The 13592-nt window shown below is 47.8% G+C and overlaps 1 protein-coding gene across 3 annotated transcripts in view; it reads left to right on the top strand.

The window, feature by feature from the left end:
• Positions 1 to 5129: 5129 nt before the first annotated feature.
• washc3 (WASH complex subunit 3) overlaps positions 5130 to 13592 on the top strand; it is a 39467-nt gene continuing 31004 nt past the window's right edge. For 2 of the 3 annotated variants that reach the window (XM_038780379.1, XM_038780380.1), the window contains exons 1-3: positions 5130 to 5234; positions 6303 to 6401; positions 9033 to 9098. In XM_038780379.1, the coding sequence (XP_038636307.1) occupies positions 5184 to 5234; positions 6303 to 6401; positions 9033 to 9098 (216 nt within the window). In that variant the 5' untranslated portion in view covers positions 5130 to 5183. The remainder of the gene's footprint in view (positions 5235 to 6302; positions 6402 to 9032; positions 9099 to 13592) is intronic. The other variant, XM_038780381.1, reaches the window with a different exon arrangement.

Here is a 13592-nt window from a genome sequence, read left to right as displayed (position 1 = left end):
TAACACTGTACCCATTGTACGCCACTAAGGATCTGGTCCATTGAGTGTTGAAATAAAGCTGGTGCGGAAGTTATTACAAAAGGCAATCTCTTGTAGCGGAATTGACCTTTGTGAGTGATGTTGGTGAGCAGGTGTGAGATTCAGCTTCCACATTTATTTGCAGATCAGAGAGGTGGCACGGTGGTGCAGTGGTTAGCATTGCTGCCTCATGGGACCAAGGATCTGGGTTTGATCCTGGCTGGCACTGTTCAAGTGGAGTTTGCACAATCTCCCCGTGTCTGTGTGGATCTCACAACCCAAAGAAGTTTAGGATAGGTGGATTGGCCACACTAAACTGCCCTTTAATTGGAAAAAAATGATTTGGGCACTTTAAATTTAAAAAATATATATATTTGCAGGTCAGCCTGCAATAGGTCATTCTTCCTGAACTTTTGTCCTCCTGCTAGACCTGCAAACAAATCTTCAATCAATGGTGGATATTGATTCTCACCCCCCCCCCCCCCCCCCCCTTAGTACAGGATTGTCGTCTTAAAATCTCCGCAGATACGAATTGTAGCATTCTGTTTCATGACAACTACAATAGGGGTTTCCCAGGGTTCTAAGACACTTGTTTCTACAAGTTTCAGTCGTTCCACTTCAACTTTCGGACATATTGCGTAGGGTACAACTCTAGCCTTAAGCCATTTCAGCTGGCTATTTTCCTTATTCTTCAGGGACACTTGAACACCTTTCATGGACCAGTGTGTCCTCAAAAACTGAATATTTTTCCACTTTTGTCTGTAAGACTTTGAATCAACTAAGCTGTTGACAGTGATCCAGTTCAATTTAATCTTTTCCAGCCAACAGCAGCCAGAGAGCTGGCAAATATCCTTGCACCACATGGAATAGTAACTCTGCGGTTTGTCTACTTAGCTCAAACTTGGCCGTGATATAACCTCTCAGTGCTACCATCTCTTTGGTATCGGTCCTCAAAATCATATCTACTGGTTTTCAGGGTGGGTGGCTAAATTTCCGTTCATAGGTGGTCTCAGGGATTAAGAAGACGGCAGCCCTCGCATCGACCTCCATTTTAACAGGATGCCCGTTAAACTTTGGCACCACCCAAAAATAGTGTGACTAACCCTGGTCTGATAGCACGTTCAAGTTTAATTCTTCATCGGGTGAATCATTTTATCTTCATTGTAGTTGTTATTCTTTTCATCCACATTATACATTTTCGCAGTTGAATTTGTTTGATTCTTCCTTCGAATGAGTTGTGTCTTCCTCCGAATGTTCTTCTCGAGCGAAGTTAATTTACTCCAGCTGTTGTATGGCCTGTTCTGACACAATTTTTACATTGGCTGTCCTTGCACCAGCAATCAGCCTGTGAATGGCCCAGTTTTGCACAGCAATGACAGGCCTATTGTTGCATAAACTTCTGGGCCGCAGCCACTTTATGGATCCTCGTACTTGCTCCATGCTGAAAACCTCCTTAGCTGTGAGATCCATTGAAACATCAATATCTAATGAGATCTTCAGACTTAATTACCTTCCGTTAATAAGCTTATTTGAGAGTCCTTGGGCGGGATTCTCCCTTCTGGGGACGAAGTCCCCACATCCTCTGGAAAACGGACGAGAATATCTCTGGACTTTTTCCTCAAAGGTCCAGGGTGATGCTCCGTTTTCCAGGGGTAGCAGAGCCCCGGCGTGCGTCCCGCAGCTCTGGCTGCCGGCGGGGCCCTTCTTGACAGACCACGCGGCTGCGCATGGCAGCCGCAAGCGGACCCATGCATGCGCGTAGCGGCCCACCTCCGCACGGGCGCCGGCAACATGGCGGAGCCACACAGCAAGCCCGCACGAGGAAGGTAGGTCCCTCCCAGATTGCAATGGCCTGATGATTGATGGCCCCCTGATCGCAGGCCTGGCTGAGGCTACCCCTGGAGTCAGATATCCCCCGCTTCCCCACCAGGACTGCCATCGCAGCAGCGGGTCCCAGCTGCCGCCGGGTGGTGCTACATGTAAACCACGCTGGCGGGAGTTCGGCTGGTCGACCATGGAGAATTGCCGTGGGGGCATGTTCCAACAGTCCCCCCCCCCCCCCCCCCACCGTGCGCGTGGGACTGACGGGTCCGTGGAGAAGCGGGGAAGCGCTGTTGCGTCGATTTCCGACGTGAACAGCTATTCACCACCCCCGCGCCGGGCGCGATTCTGGCATGGAGGGTTGGCTAATCCTGCCCCTTATTTTTCAACCCACACAATAAGCAATCTTGATCTCTGTCCCTCTCTACCTCCGTGACTTACTGTACAGTGTGCCCTGCAGCCTGACTCCTCCGATTGTTGGTTTAAAATCGGTACAGACCCTTCCTTTGAACGTTTGCCCCAAAACCTTACCGGTTCCAATGCCATCGATTTCTGACCTTCTGTTAATCAGTTGATCTGTTGAAGCTGCTTGACTCCCAACAATTTTAAAATATATGTATTTTTTCTTCTGATCCGTCCCTCGTTGCAATTTTTTTTTGTAAACTGCTGTATCTTTAGGCTAACAGTACAAAAGAAATTGGATTGCAGGATCACGTGGGTTTGATGCAAGATCAACAGAGATATATTGAATGGGTTTTCACTGTACAAGGTTTGGCATTAGACTGTCTAAAAGCCTGCAAAGTAGTCGAGGACATCACGTGATTCTGTTCTTAAAAAGACTTTGCACACAGTGACAATAACCCACATATATAATAGTCAGAAGAGAACCTTTCCTCATCATCTTCATTGAAGTCGAGGCATAAGTGCCATTGACGGTGCCAGACGGTTGAGCTGTAGGTGAAGTGTTAATGAGCCTTACAATTGGGGGGGCTCGGACAGTGCATCCATGATCATATCATATGATGGGCAGCACGGTAGCATGGTGGTTAGCATAAATGCTTCACAGCTCCAGGGTCCCAGGTTCGATTCCCGGCTGGGTCACTGTCTGTGCGGAGTCTGCACGTCCTCCCCGTGTGTGCGTGGGTTTCCTCCGGGTGCTCCGGTTTCCTCCCACAGTCCAAAGATGTGCGGGTTAGGTGGATTGGCCATGCTAAATTGCCCGTAGTGTCCTAAAAAAGTAAGGTTAAGTGGGGGGTTGTTGGGTTACAGGTATAGGGTGGATACGTGGGTTTGAGTAGGGTGATCATGGCTCGGCACAACATCGAGGGCCGAAGGGCCTGTTCTGTGCTGTACTGTTCTATGTTCTATATGCTAGATGGCAAAACTAACTCCGAGGACACAAGATTCACTTTCAGCCTTTTCTTTCCAGTAAGTGTATTCCCTCTCCCTTCACTTGATCCTTCAGCTGCTCCCCACCAAGGAAGGGGAGTCTCACTGAGGGTGACAATGTCAATTTGGAGTCTCAATAGCTCATGTGATACAATTTTGGTTCTTCTTTCCAGATGTCAATCTTGAAATTATCCATGAGTGTTCTAACATTTCAAGTTGCAATGTTTAAAGTTTTCTTTCTTTGGCCACAAAGTTTATCTCGCAGAGTGTAGTTCCTCAGCCAGGAGAAAATGGGATAGCTTATTTTTCTAGCCTCCTCCCCATTTGGGGTGAGCTGAAGGTATCAGTCACAAATGTTACTGCCCAAAGACACCTCTGTCCCAACACAAATGTCCAAAGATATAATGCATCTGTTGCCTGTGCGGATGTTCTTGACAAGAGTCTCAAGTTCACAGCCCTGTCCATCTCACCAATTCTCGGGTTAGCCATGCTGCCTCACGGCGCCGAGGTCCCAGGTTCGATCCCGTCTCTGGGTCACTGACCATGTGGAGTTTGCACATTCTCCCAATGTTTACGTGGGTTTCGCCCCCACAACCCAAATATGTGCAGGCTAGGTGAATTGGCCACGCTAAATTGCCCCTTAATCGGAAAAAATGAATAGGGTATTCTAAATTTATTAAACAAAAATCTCACCCATTCTCCATCACCACAGAGCTTGGCAAATGGATGCTGGTAGCTTACACGTGACTGTGTTTAATGTGGGGACCTTGGGATATCATCATTGTCCCCACCACCTTGACAGGTTGATGGTCAGATATTGGTGACATGATGTGCCTCGCTGCAGCCTTTTTCCGCTTTACAGCTTGTGAGAAGCCCAGTCTTCCTTCACCTGGTTTGCCATTGAAAACATTTTGGACTGCATTTTGGCACCTCCTCACCTCTGCCACCTGCCCACCCCCAACCTTGCCACCACATGTAGCCCCACCAGGACCTCCTGACAGCACACCGAAGGGATCATCGCCGTGCACAAACCTCTCCACCTCTTCGAAGTGGGGCAACCAACAGAGGATCTCTCCTGATAGTTGATAATTTGGTAAATGCTTAAAAGAAAAATGTCTGTTTATCTTTAATAAGGCTGCATCGTTAACCATTTAGATTTCAAACCATGTGTTTAATTAACTCTGTGCTTTGTGAGATGTGAGATGGGCCTGGGTAAACACTAGGGAATTCTCAGAAAAGGAGAGATTTTTGTCATTAACTGAGAGTTTGATCAGAAACAAGAAACTTTGGAACATACAGTGCAGAAGGAGGCCATTTGGCCCACTGAGTCTGCACCGACCCACTTAAGCCCTCACTTCCATCCTATCCCCATAACCCCGCCTCACCTTTTTGGCCACTGAGGGCAATTTATCACGGGCAATCCACCTAACCTGCACACCTTTGGACTGTAGGAGTTAACCGGAGCAAATAGTGACCCAGCAGGGAATCGAACTTGGGACTCTGGCGCTGTGAAGCCACAGTGCTATCCACTTGTGCTACCGTGCCGCACTGTAAATACTCTTAATCAGATTTTTTTTAAAGCTGAGAATACACAGGAGATCGGACAGCCGTCCCTGTTCTTCACCCCTCCTCGACATTTGCTTCACTCCTGTTATCTCTCTCAGCTTTTCCCGGTTCTGAGGGCAGGTGATTGCCCGAATAAGAAATGTTTCTCTCTCCACAGAGGCTGCCAGACCTGCTGCGTCTTTTCAACATCGTTGTGAATGTCACCAAATCATATCCTCAAACTGATGACCCCTCCCGCGCCCCGAACGGTTTCTGTTGAAATGAGGACACCCGTTCGTAAAAAAACCCCAGCCACCATGAACTCCTCCCACACCAGGGCTTCCCTCCCCGCCCCCTGCGGTAAGCTTCTTTTCCGGGTCAGGGGGCAGGCGCTGCTTCCGGTAGGCGGGATGGACGCGGACGGACTCCCGTTGGTGGGATCAGGGATCGACTTGACCCGGGTGAGGGGTGGGGAGAGACCGGGGAGGAGGGAAAAAAAGACATCGGGGATCGGCCGGAGGCCGGATCGAAGTCCCGGGACTGGAGGCTGGATTCCACCCCCGGTTGTTTATTGTTGGGACACAACTCCGACCGACTGCAATCTGTTTTAATATTCACCAATATCCTTAAACTCGAACCCTGCCCACTGAATCTTGAACCCGAACCTGTCCCCTGAACCTTGACTCCTAATTGTATCTTTGAATCCTAACCCTGTCCCCGAAAACGTAATCTTAACCCTAAACTTAACCCCTTATTCCCTGTCCCCAAATCCTATCCTTGACACCTAATCACTAGCTTCAGTCCTCTGAACACTAGCCTTCAATTCTACACTTAACCACTTTCCCCAGCTCAGAGCATGAATCACTTGCCTCAACTCCTAAGCCCTCACCTTAATTTCTAAACCCCAACCTTCATCCATTAAACTGTAATCCTTAATATTAACCTCTAACCCTGACCATGAATCCTTTGCGATCCATCTCAAGCTGTCTAAAGACTGACCCTAGCTACGAACTCTAAATTGTGCAATGTCAGTCATCACTAGGGCAAATTGATAACACATTGACTCTCAATTACTGTCAGTTATCCCTCCATTACTTTTCAGAGTGGGTGATATTTATTTATTTTCCAATTAAGGGGCAATTTAGCATAGCCAATCCACCTACCCTGCACATGTTTGGGTTGTGGGGGTAAGACCCATGCAAACACGGGGAGCATGTGCAAACTCCACACGGGTAGTCGCCCAGGGCCGGGATCAAACCCGAATCCTGGGTGCCGTGAAGCAGCAGTGCTAACCACTGGACCACCATGCCGCCTAAGAGAGTGGATTTTATAATTTTGTAGGTGTGGTTGTTTATTTGCTGCTTGCAGTTTTGGAACCTGCCATTCCTTCCTGGATCTGCAACTCTTAACTCTAACTTTGAACGATATTGTTAAGTGCTGGGTTTTATTTGGCTCATTGCTGAGTGAGCCTCCTGGCTTGGCTTTCAGCAGTCAGTGAAATGTGAAATTAATCTTGAATTTTTCACCAGGTTCCAGCTATCCAGCAGAAGAGGACGGTCGCATTTCTCAACCAGTTTATTGCACACACTGTCCGGTTTTTGAATCGATTTTCAACAGTTTGTGAGGAGGTAGTTCATATAATCCCGTTTTCATTCTGATAGATTGACCCGCTCATTACATGCTTTCCTTGTCTGCTATTTAGTTTATAATTTGCCTATTGTAAAGAACGGTGTAACACAGTATACCTGGATGATGTTTCTGTTTTCACTTTTTTAAAGTATGCTGCAAAATAACCATACTCTGCAAATAATTTAACGCTATGTGGCCTTGGCTCTCCCTTTCATATTAAGGTTGCAACACTGATTCATCTCCATTTCAACAATAAACCCTGTAAATCTGTGTGCGGCACCTATAGTTGCATGCTAGTTGTATCATGTCTAACAGATGTACACCAGAGCAGGGAGTCCAAGTTTCTAATCTTTGCATAGATCCATAGAATCTCTACAGTGCAGAAGAAGGCTGTCCGGTCCATCGAGTCTCCACTGACCCTCTATAAGAGCACCCCACCAAGGCCCACTCCCTGCCCTATCCCCGTAACCCCAACAAACCTTTGCAATCCGGAATACTAAGGGGAAATTTTAGTATGGCCTATCCACCTAACTTGCACATCTTTGGGCTGTGGGAGGAAACCCACACAGGCACGGAGAGAGCAGGCAAACTCATACAGTCATCCAAGGTCGGAATTGAATCCAAATCCCTGGTGCTATAATCCAGCATTACTAACCGCTACCACTGTCGCTATAGTAATGCAGTAATTAAGATACTGGGCCAACAAAGCACAAATCCTACCATGGTCAGCAATAGTCCTGAAGACGTGTGCTCCAGAACCTGCTACGCTCCCAGTACAGCTACAACACTGGTGTCAACAGAGTAGAAAATTGCCCAGGTATGCCCTATATATAAAGAGCAGGACAAATCCAGCTAATGCCACCCCATTAGTCTACTCTTGCTCATCAGTTAAGCAATAGAAAAGATTATCAACCGTGTTATCAAACGGCACTTGTTCTGCAATAACCTCACTGATGCTGAGTTTGGGTTCTGTGAGGATCACTCAGCTCCTGACCTCAATATAGCCTGGTTCAAACATGGAAAAAGAGCTGAACTCCAGAGGTGAGGTGAGAGGCCTTGACATCAAGGCAGCATTTGACCGAGGATGGCATCAAGGAGCCCTAGGAAAACTGGAGCCTGAAAATCGGGGACTGCCTCTGCTGGTTGGGGGTCATTCCTGGTACAAACAAAGATGGTTGTGGTGGTTGGAGGTCAATCGTCTCAATTCCAGGCCATTACTGCAATAATTCCTGATGGTTGAGCCTGTACTCTTCAGTTGCTTCGTCAATGACCTTCCTTCCATCATAAACTCGTTCACTGTGATTGAGATGCTGGTTTATTACTGGCCTAAATCTTTGGCTTTTAAAGCAGACCAAGGCAGGCCAGCAGCACAGTTCAATTCCCGTACCAGCCTCCCCGAACAGGTGCCGGAATGTGGTGACTAGGGTCTTTTCACAGCAACTTCATTTGAAGCCTACTTGTGACAATAAGCGATTTTCATTTGTACAATGTTCAGCACCATTCACAACTCCTCAGATGCTGAAGTAGCCTGTGCCCGTATGCAACAAGACCAGAGCAACACTCAGGCTTGGGCTGACAAGTGGCAAATAACATTAGTGCCACAAGTGCCAGGCAATGACCGTCACCAACAAGAGAGAATTTAACCATCACGCCTTGACATTCAATGGCATTACCATAGTTGAATTCCCCCACTATCAACATCATGAGGTTAACATTGACCAGAAACTGAACTGGACTAGCCATATAAATACTATGGCTACAAGAGTAGGTCAGAGGCTGGGAACCTGTGGTGAGAAACTCGACTCCTGACTCCAAGCCATCCACAATCTCCAAGGGGCAAGTCAGGGGTGTGATTGAATACACTCTCCTTGCTTGATGAGTGCAGCTCCAACAACACTCAAGAAGCCTATCCCCAGGCAGGACAAAGCAACCCACTTGATTGCTACCCCTTCCACTAATATTTACTCCCTCTACCACCAAGATGTATGCAGGGACTCTCCAAGGCTCCTTCAATAACACTTCCAAATCCACTACCACCTAGAAGGACAAGGGCCACAGCTACATGGGAATGCCACCACCTTGATGTTCCCCTCTCAAGTCACTCACCACCCCTGCTTCAAAATATATGGTCATTCTTTCACTGTAGCTGGGTCAAAATCCTGGAACACTCTTCCTAACAGTACTGTGGGCATACCTACACCACAAAGACTGCAGAGGCATCAAGGATGCATCTCACCACCACCTTCACAGGGGCAATGAGGGATGGGCAACAAATGCTGGCCTAACCAGCAATCTCATAGTCCAGGAATGAATTTTTAAAAAAAATTCCATTGCACTGTTTTGAGAGTGGGGACTTTTGTTCTTCTGGTCTCTCTTTCTCTTCTCTTCGTGCTCAAACAGATTAGCTGAGAATTCCTCACTTTTGCTTGGATGCAGCTGTGCTGCTCTCTTAACCTATACAGAAGTCGTATTTCAGAACTAATTCATTGCTCGCACAAACCTTGAGGTGTCTTGAGAGGCTGATGTCTTAAATAAATGTCAGTGTATTTTTGTGCATATGTAGAACCCACTGCATCTTCTCTGTTTTGCAAGTTTCTATTTATAAGCAAAGGTTTTTTCCTCTCTCCCAGAAACTGGCCAGTCTTTCTCTACGTATCCAGCAAATTGAAACAACACTCAATATTCTGGAGGCAAAGGTGAGCAGAGACTGTCTTTATAGCTGGCAAGTATCTCAGTATTTCACCTCGTGTGCCATTTAACTGATGAATCACCAGTATATGGTGAAAGCAGGTGAAAACAATCATCCCGTAAACAATAACCCCTCCTCTCCCTGTTCGATGGCAACCAATTCTTGAAATGGCATGATAAATAATCCCCATGAATTGTAGAACCCTCCCACCTCCTCCTCAAACTTCACCTTCTCGAGAGTCAGAAATTCCAGCAGATTCCCACGCCATGCTGAGGCACAGGGAGGAGAAGCTGACTTCCACTCCAGCAGGCCCTGCCTCCAGACAATCAGTGAGGCGAAGGCTAAAACATCTGCAGCCCTGGTTGGTCCAACACCCCAAAAATGGCTTCTAGTGTCCTGGCTCCATGCTCGTGTACCACCCCCGAGATGACCTTAAAAACTTCCTCTGATACGTTTCCAGCTTCGGGCAGGAGCGAAACATATGAACATGGTTTGCAAAGCTCCTCCCACAGCGCTTACAGACGTCCTCCACCCCCTCAGAGTCGATTCATCCTCGCCCTCGTGAGATGCGCACTATACACTATCTTCAGCTGTATCAGCTGCAGCCTCGCGCACAAGGTTGAGCCGTTTACCCTCCGGAGCACCTCACACCACAGACCATCTTCCATATCCTCCCTCAACTCCTCCTCCTATTTGGCTTTAATCCCTTCCAAGGATACCCCAGCCTCCCACAAAATCCTCCCTTAGATCGCCGACACCTCCTCCCCCCTTTCCTGTTCCTTCTGCCATCAGTAACTCTTCCAACAACGAGCGGGCCGGCGCTATCAGGAAGCACAGGACCTCGTTCCTAGCAAAGTCCCGAATTGCAGGTACTTCCCCTGCCTCAGTCCATATTTCTCCCCCCAACTCCAGCCTCGCAAAACGACCTCCCAGGATTCAGCCATGATCTTAATAAATGGTGCAGCAGACTCAAGGGGCCAAACTTCTGTTTCTTATGTTCTTGTAAAGTGTTGTAATTGAATTGGAGCTCTCAAAGGAATCTTGGCCAGTCTCCCATTTTCTAACCCTCCATAACTTGAGGTGATCTGAAACTCTGCTACCTGTGTTTTACATTGCCGTAAGTCCCTTTACACTATCAATGCTGTGCTCTATGGCCCATTGCTTCCTAATCAAGCATTATCTCTATTTAAAATTTCTCATTCTTGTTTTCAAATCCTTCATGGCTTTGACCCTCCCTTTCTCTAATCTCGTCCAGCCTCTTGCACATCCCGAATTCCAATCACACTGTCAGCCATGTATTCAGCTGTCAGGGTTATAAGCTCTAGAAATCTGAGGTTTTGAGCAAGGGATTGATGAGACAAAGTCAAAAGGAAGATCTGATAACAGAGTGTTTCGGAGCCAAAGGGAATGGTGATGGGTCAAAAAGAGAAACAAAAGCGCCGATAGGAGATGTGTTTCTGTATGAAAACTAAAATGACAAAAATTAAAATAGAAAATTAAATTGAGAGCGACCAAGTTCACCGTCTGAAATTTTGAACGTAGTGTTGAGTGTGAAAGGCTTTAAACTGCTTAATTGGAAGATGAGGTGCTGCTCCTCAGTCTTGCTTTGAGCTTCACTGGAAAAGTGCAGCAGGCTAAGGACAGAGATGTCAGTGTGAGAACAAGGTGGAGAATTAAAATTACAGGTCCCTGCAGCTTGCAGACTGATCAGAGGTTTCTTGAAAAGCAGTCACGCAGTCTCCCTTTGGTTTCCCCAATGTGGAAGGAGACCACATTTTGAACAGTGAATACAGTAGGCTAAATTGAAAGACGCAAATCATGTACATCACTGGATAAAAGCAAATTACTGTGGATGCTGCAATCTGAAACAAAAGAGAAAATGCTAGAAAATCTCAGCAGGTCTGGCAGCATCTGTAGGGGGAGGAAAGAGCTAACGTTTCGAGTTCGATGACTCTTTGTCAAAGCTAACAGACAGAGAAAGTGGGAAATATTTATACTGGAGTGAGAATGAAAGATGAGTCATAGCCACAGAAACCCAGGGAAGCCGGGTGCTGATGGCCACAGAAACTCAAGGGGAAAGAGTGCGAATGGCAGTCCCCAGAGAGAACAAAAGATGTGAAAGGTCAAACAACAGGGAAACTAACATCAGAGGATGAACTGTAGATGTGGGGGGAGGGAAAGGGGGAAGCAAGGGGGAGGGAAGGGGGAAGCAAAGATGAGAAAGGTGGATAAGATTGAGGGGGGGGGGGAATTAAGTATATATTAAGAAAGGAAGAATTGATACAAGACAGTTAAAATGGGATGGAAACAAATGGGTCGAGGTGAGGTAGAGCTGATCATCTAAAGTTGTTGAATTTGATGTTCAGGCTGGAAGGCTGTAGCGTGCCAAACCGGAAGATGAGATGTTGTTCCTCCAGTTTGCGTTGAGCTTCATTGGAACAATGCAGCAGGCCAAGAACAGACATGTGGGCATGGGAGCGGGGTCTTTTGTTAAAATGGCAAGCAACAGGAAGAACATAGAGCATACAGTGCAGAAAGAGGTCATTCGGCCCATCAAGTCTGCACCAAACCACCTGAGTCCTCACTTCCACTCTATCCCCCGTGACCCAATAATCCCTCCAAACCTTTTTGGCCACTAAGGGCAATTATCATGGCCAATCCACCTAACCTGCACGTCGTTGGACTGTGGGAGGAAACCGGAGCACCCGGAGGAAACCCACGCAGACACGGGGAGAATGTGCAGACTCGGCACAGACAATGACCCAGTGGGGAATCGAACCTGGGACCCTGGCACTGTGAAGCCACAGTGCTATCCACTTGTGCTGCCCAAAGGTAAGGGTCAGGGTCCTGAATGCGCACAGATAGAAGATGCTCAGCAAAACAACCAGCCAGTCTACGTTTGGTCTCTCCGTTACAGAGGATCCACATTGGGAGCAGTAGACCAAATTCCCCCTTCCCCTCCCCCCACATCTATTCTCCGTTACGCTGGCCGGTCAATGGGGTTTCCCATTGGGGGGCAGCCCCACGTCGTCAAGAAACTCCCGGGCGCCGGCAAAACGGGGAATCGCACCGGCGGAGAATCATGCCCCTTGTTTTTTGGGCACAAGAAGATATCTTTAGGACTATTGTTGAAGGTTGCATTATCAAAACAGATATGACAGGAGCTAATGAACTGGGATAATGGAATGGAGACCTTGCAGGATGTAGGGTGCAAGGAAGTGTGACTGTGGAAGTTGTTAGTAAGCTTGCAACGAATATTAGTTGATAATCTTGCTAGAAAGGGAGACAAGGAAGGAAAGGGAAGAATCGGAGTGGCACCATGTGAAATTAAGAGAAGGGTGAAAATTGGAAGCAAAGTTGAAGTGTCTTCAATTCGTGCTGACAGCCGGATGCCCATAATTTTAATATATAGGTGAAAATATTTTGTCACCTTAACGAAATGGGTAGGATTTTACAAATAGGCTGAAAAGGATATTTTAATTTATTACTGTTCTTGTGAACTGTTAATTGCTCAGATTAAGGATGCTGGAGACGTGTAATAGTTTATGATGAAACTCCAGTGGACTCCAGCAGTCCCATTGGACACTAATATTGGCGTATGTTGATGGTAAAACTTTACCAAGCCAGCTGAACACTGCCCATTAGTCAAGCTGCAAAATTAGTGTAAATATTGCACACTGGAATGTGAAAGCAAAATGATTTTGTAGTGCTGAGGGAAGTCCGATTTCTTTAATTTTTGTTTTATTCTCTGACTTTCTCTTCTCTCCCTTTTCCCACTGGCATTCTTTTGATAGTATCAGAATGTTTCAATTACATAGTACAGTACTTTCTTTTTAATGATGAAGTTGTTGCTACACTCACTCTACAACAATGATTTTGATGACTGGCAAATTTGAGCTATTTAAGAAACTTTCTGGAAAAGTATAAGAACTGGGCCGGGGTTTTCCCCTACTCGGTGGAGCGGGGGGGTCACGGCGTGATGGAGTGGCGTGAACCACTCCGGTGTCGGGCCACCCCAAAAGGTGCGGAAGTCTCTGCACCATTAGGGGCCAGGTCCTCACCTTGAGGGGCTAGGCCCACGCCGGAGTGGTTGGCGCTCCGCCGGCTGGTGTGGACGGCCTTTGGCGCCACGCCAGTCGGGGCCGAAGGGACTTCGCCGGCCGGTGTAAGTCTGCGCCGGAACGGCAGCGGCTGCTGACGTCATCCCTGCGCATGCGCAGAAGAGTGGCTCATTTCCGCCCCCACCATGGTGAAGACTATGGCGAAGGAGGAAGGAAAAGAATGCCCCCACGGCACAGGCCTGCCCGCCAATCGGTGGGCCCCGATTGCTGGCCAGGCCACACCCCCCCGCCCCCCACCAGGACCCGGAGCCCGCCCGCGCCACCTGCTCCCGCCGGTAAGGTAGGTGGTTTGTTCCACGCCAGCGGGAGAGGGTTGACAGTGGCGGGACTTCGGCCCATTGCGGGCCGGAGAATCGCCAGGGGGGGCCCGCCGACTGGCG

Source organism: Scyliorhinus canicula, chromosome 20 (assembly GCF_902713615.1).
Source record: "Scyliorhinus canicula chromosome 20, sScyCan1.1, whole genome shotgun sequence".
Classification (NCBI taxonomy): Eukaryota; Metazoa; Chordata; class Chondrichthyes; order Carcharhiniformes; family Scyliorhinidae; genus Scyliorhinus; species Scyliorhinus canicula.
Note: the sequence above shows the minus strand (reverse complement) of the source record. Positions and strands in the feature narration are given on the sequence as shown.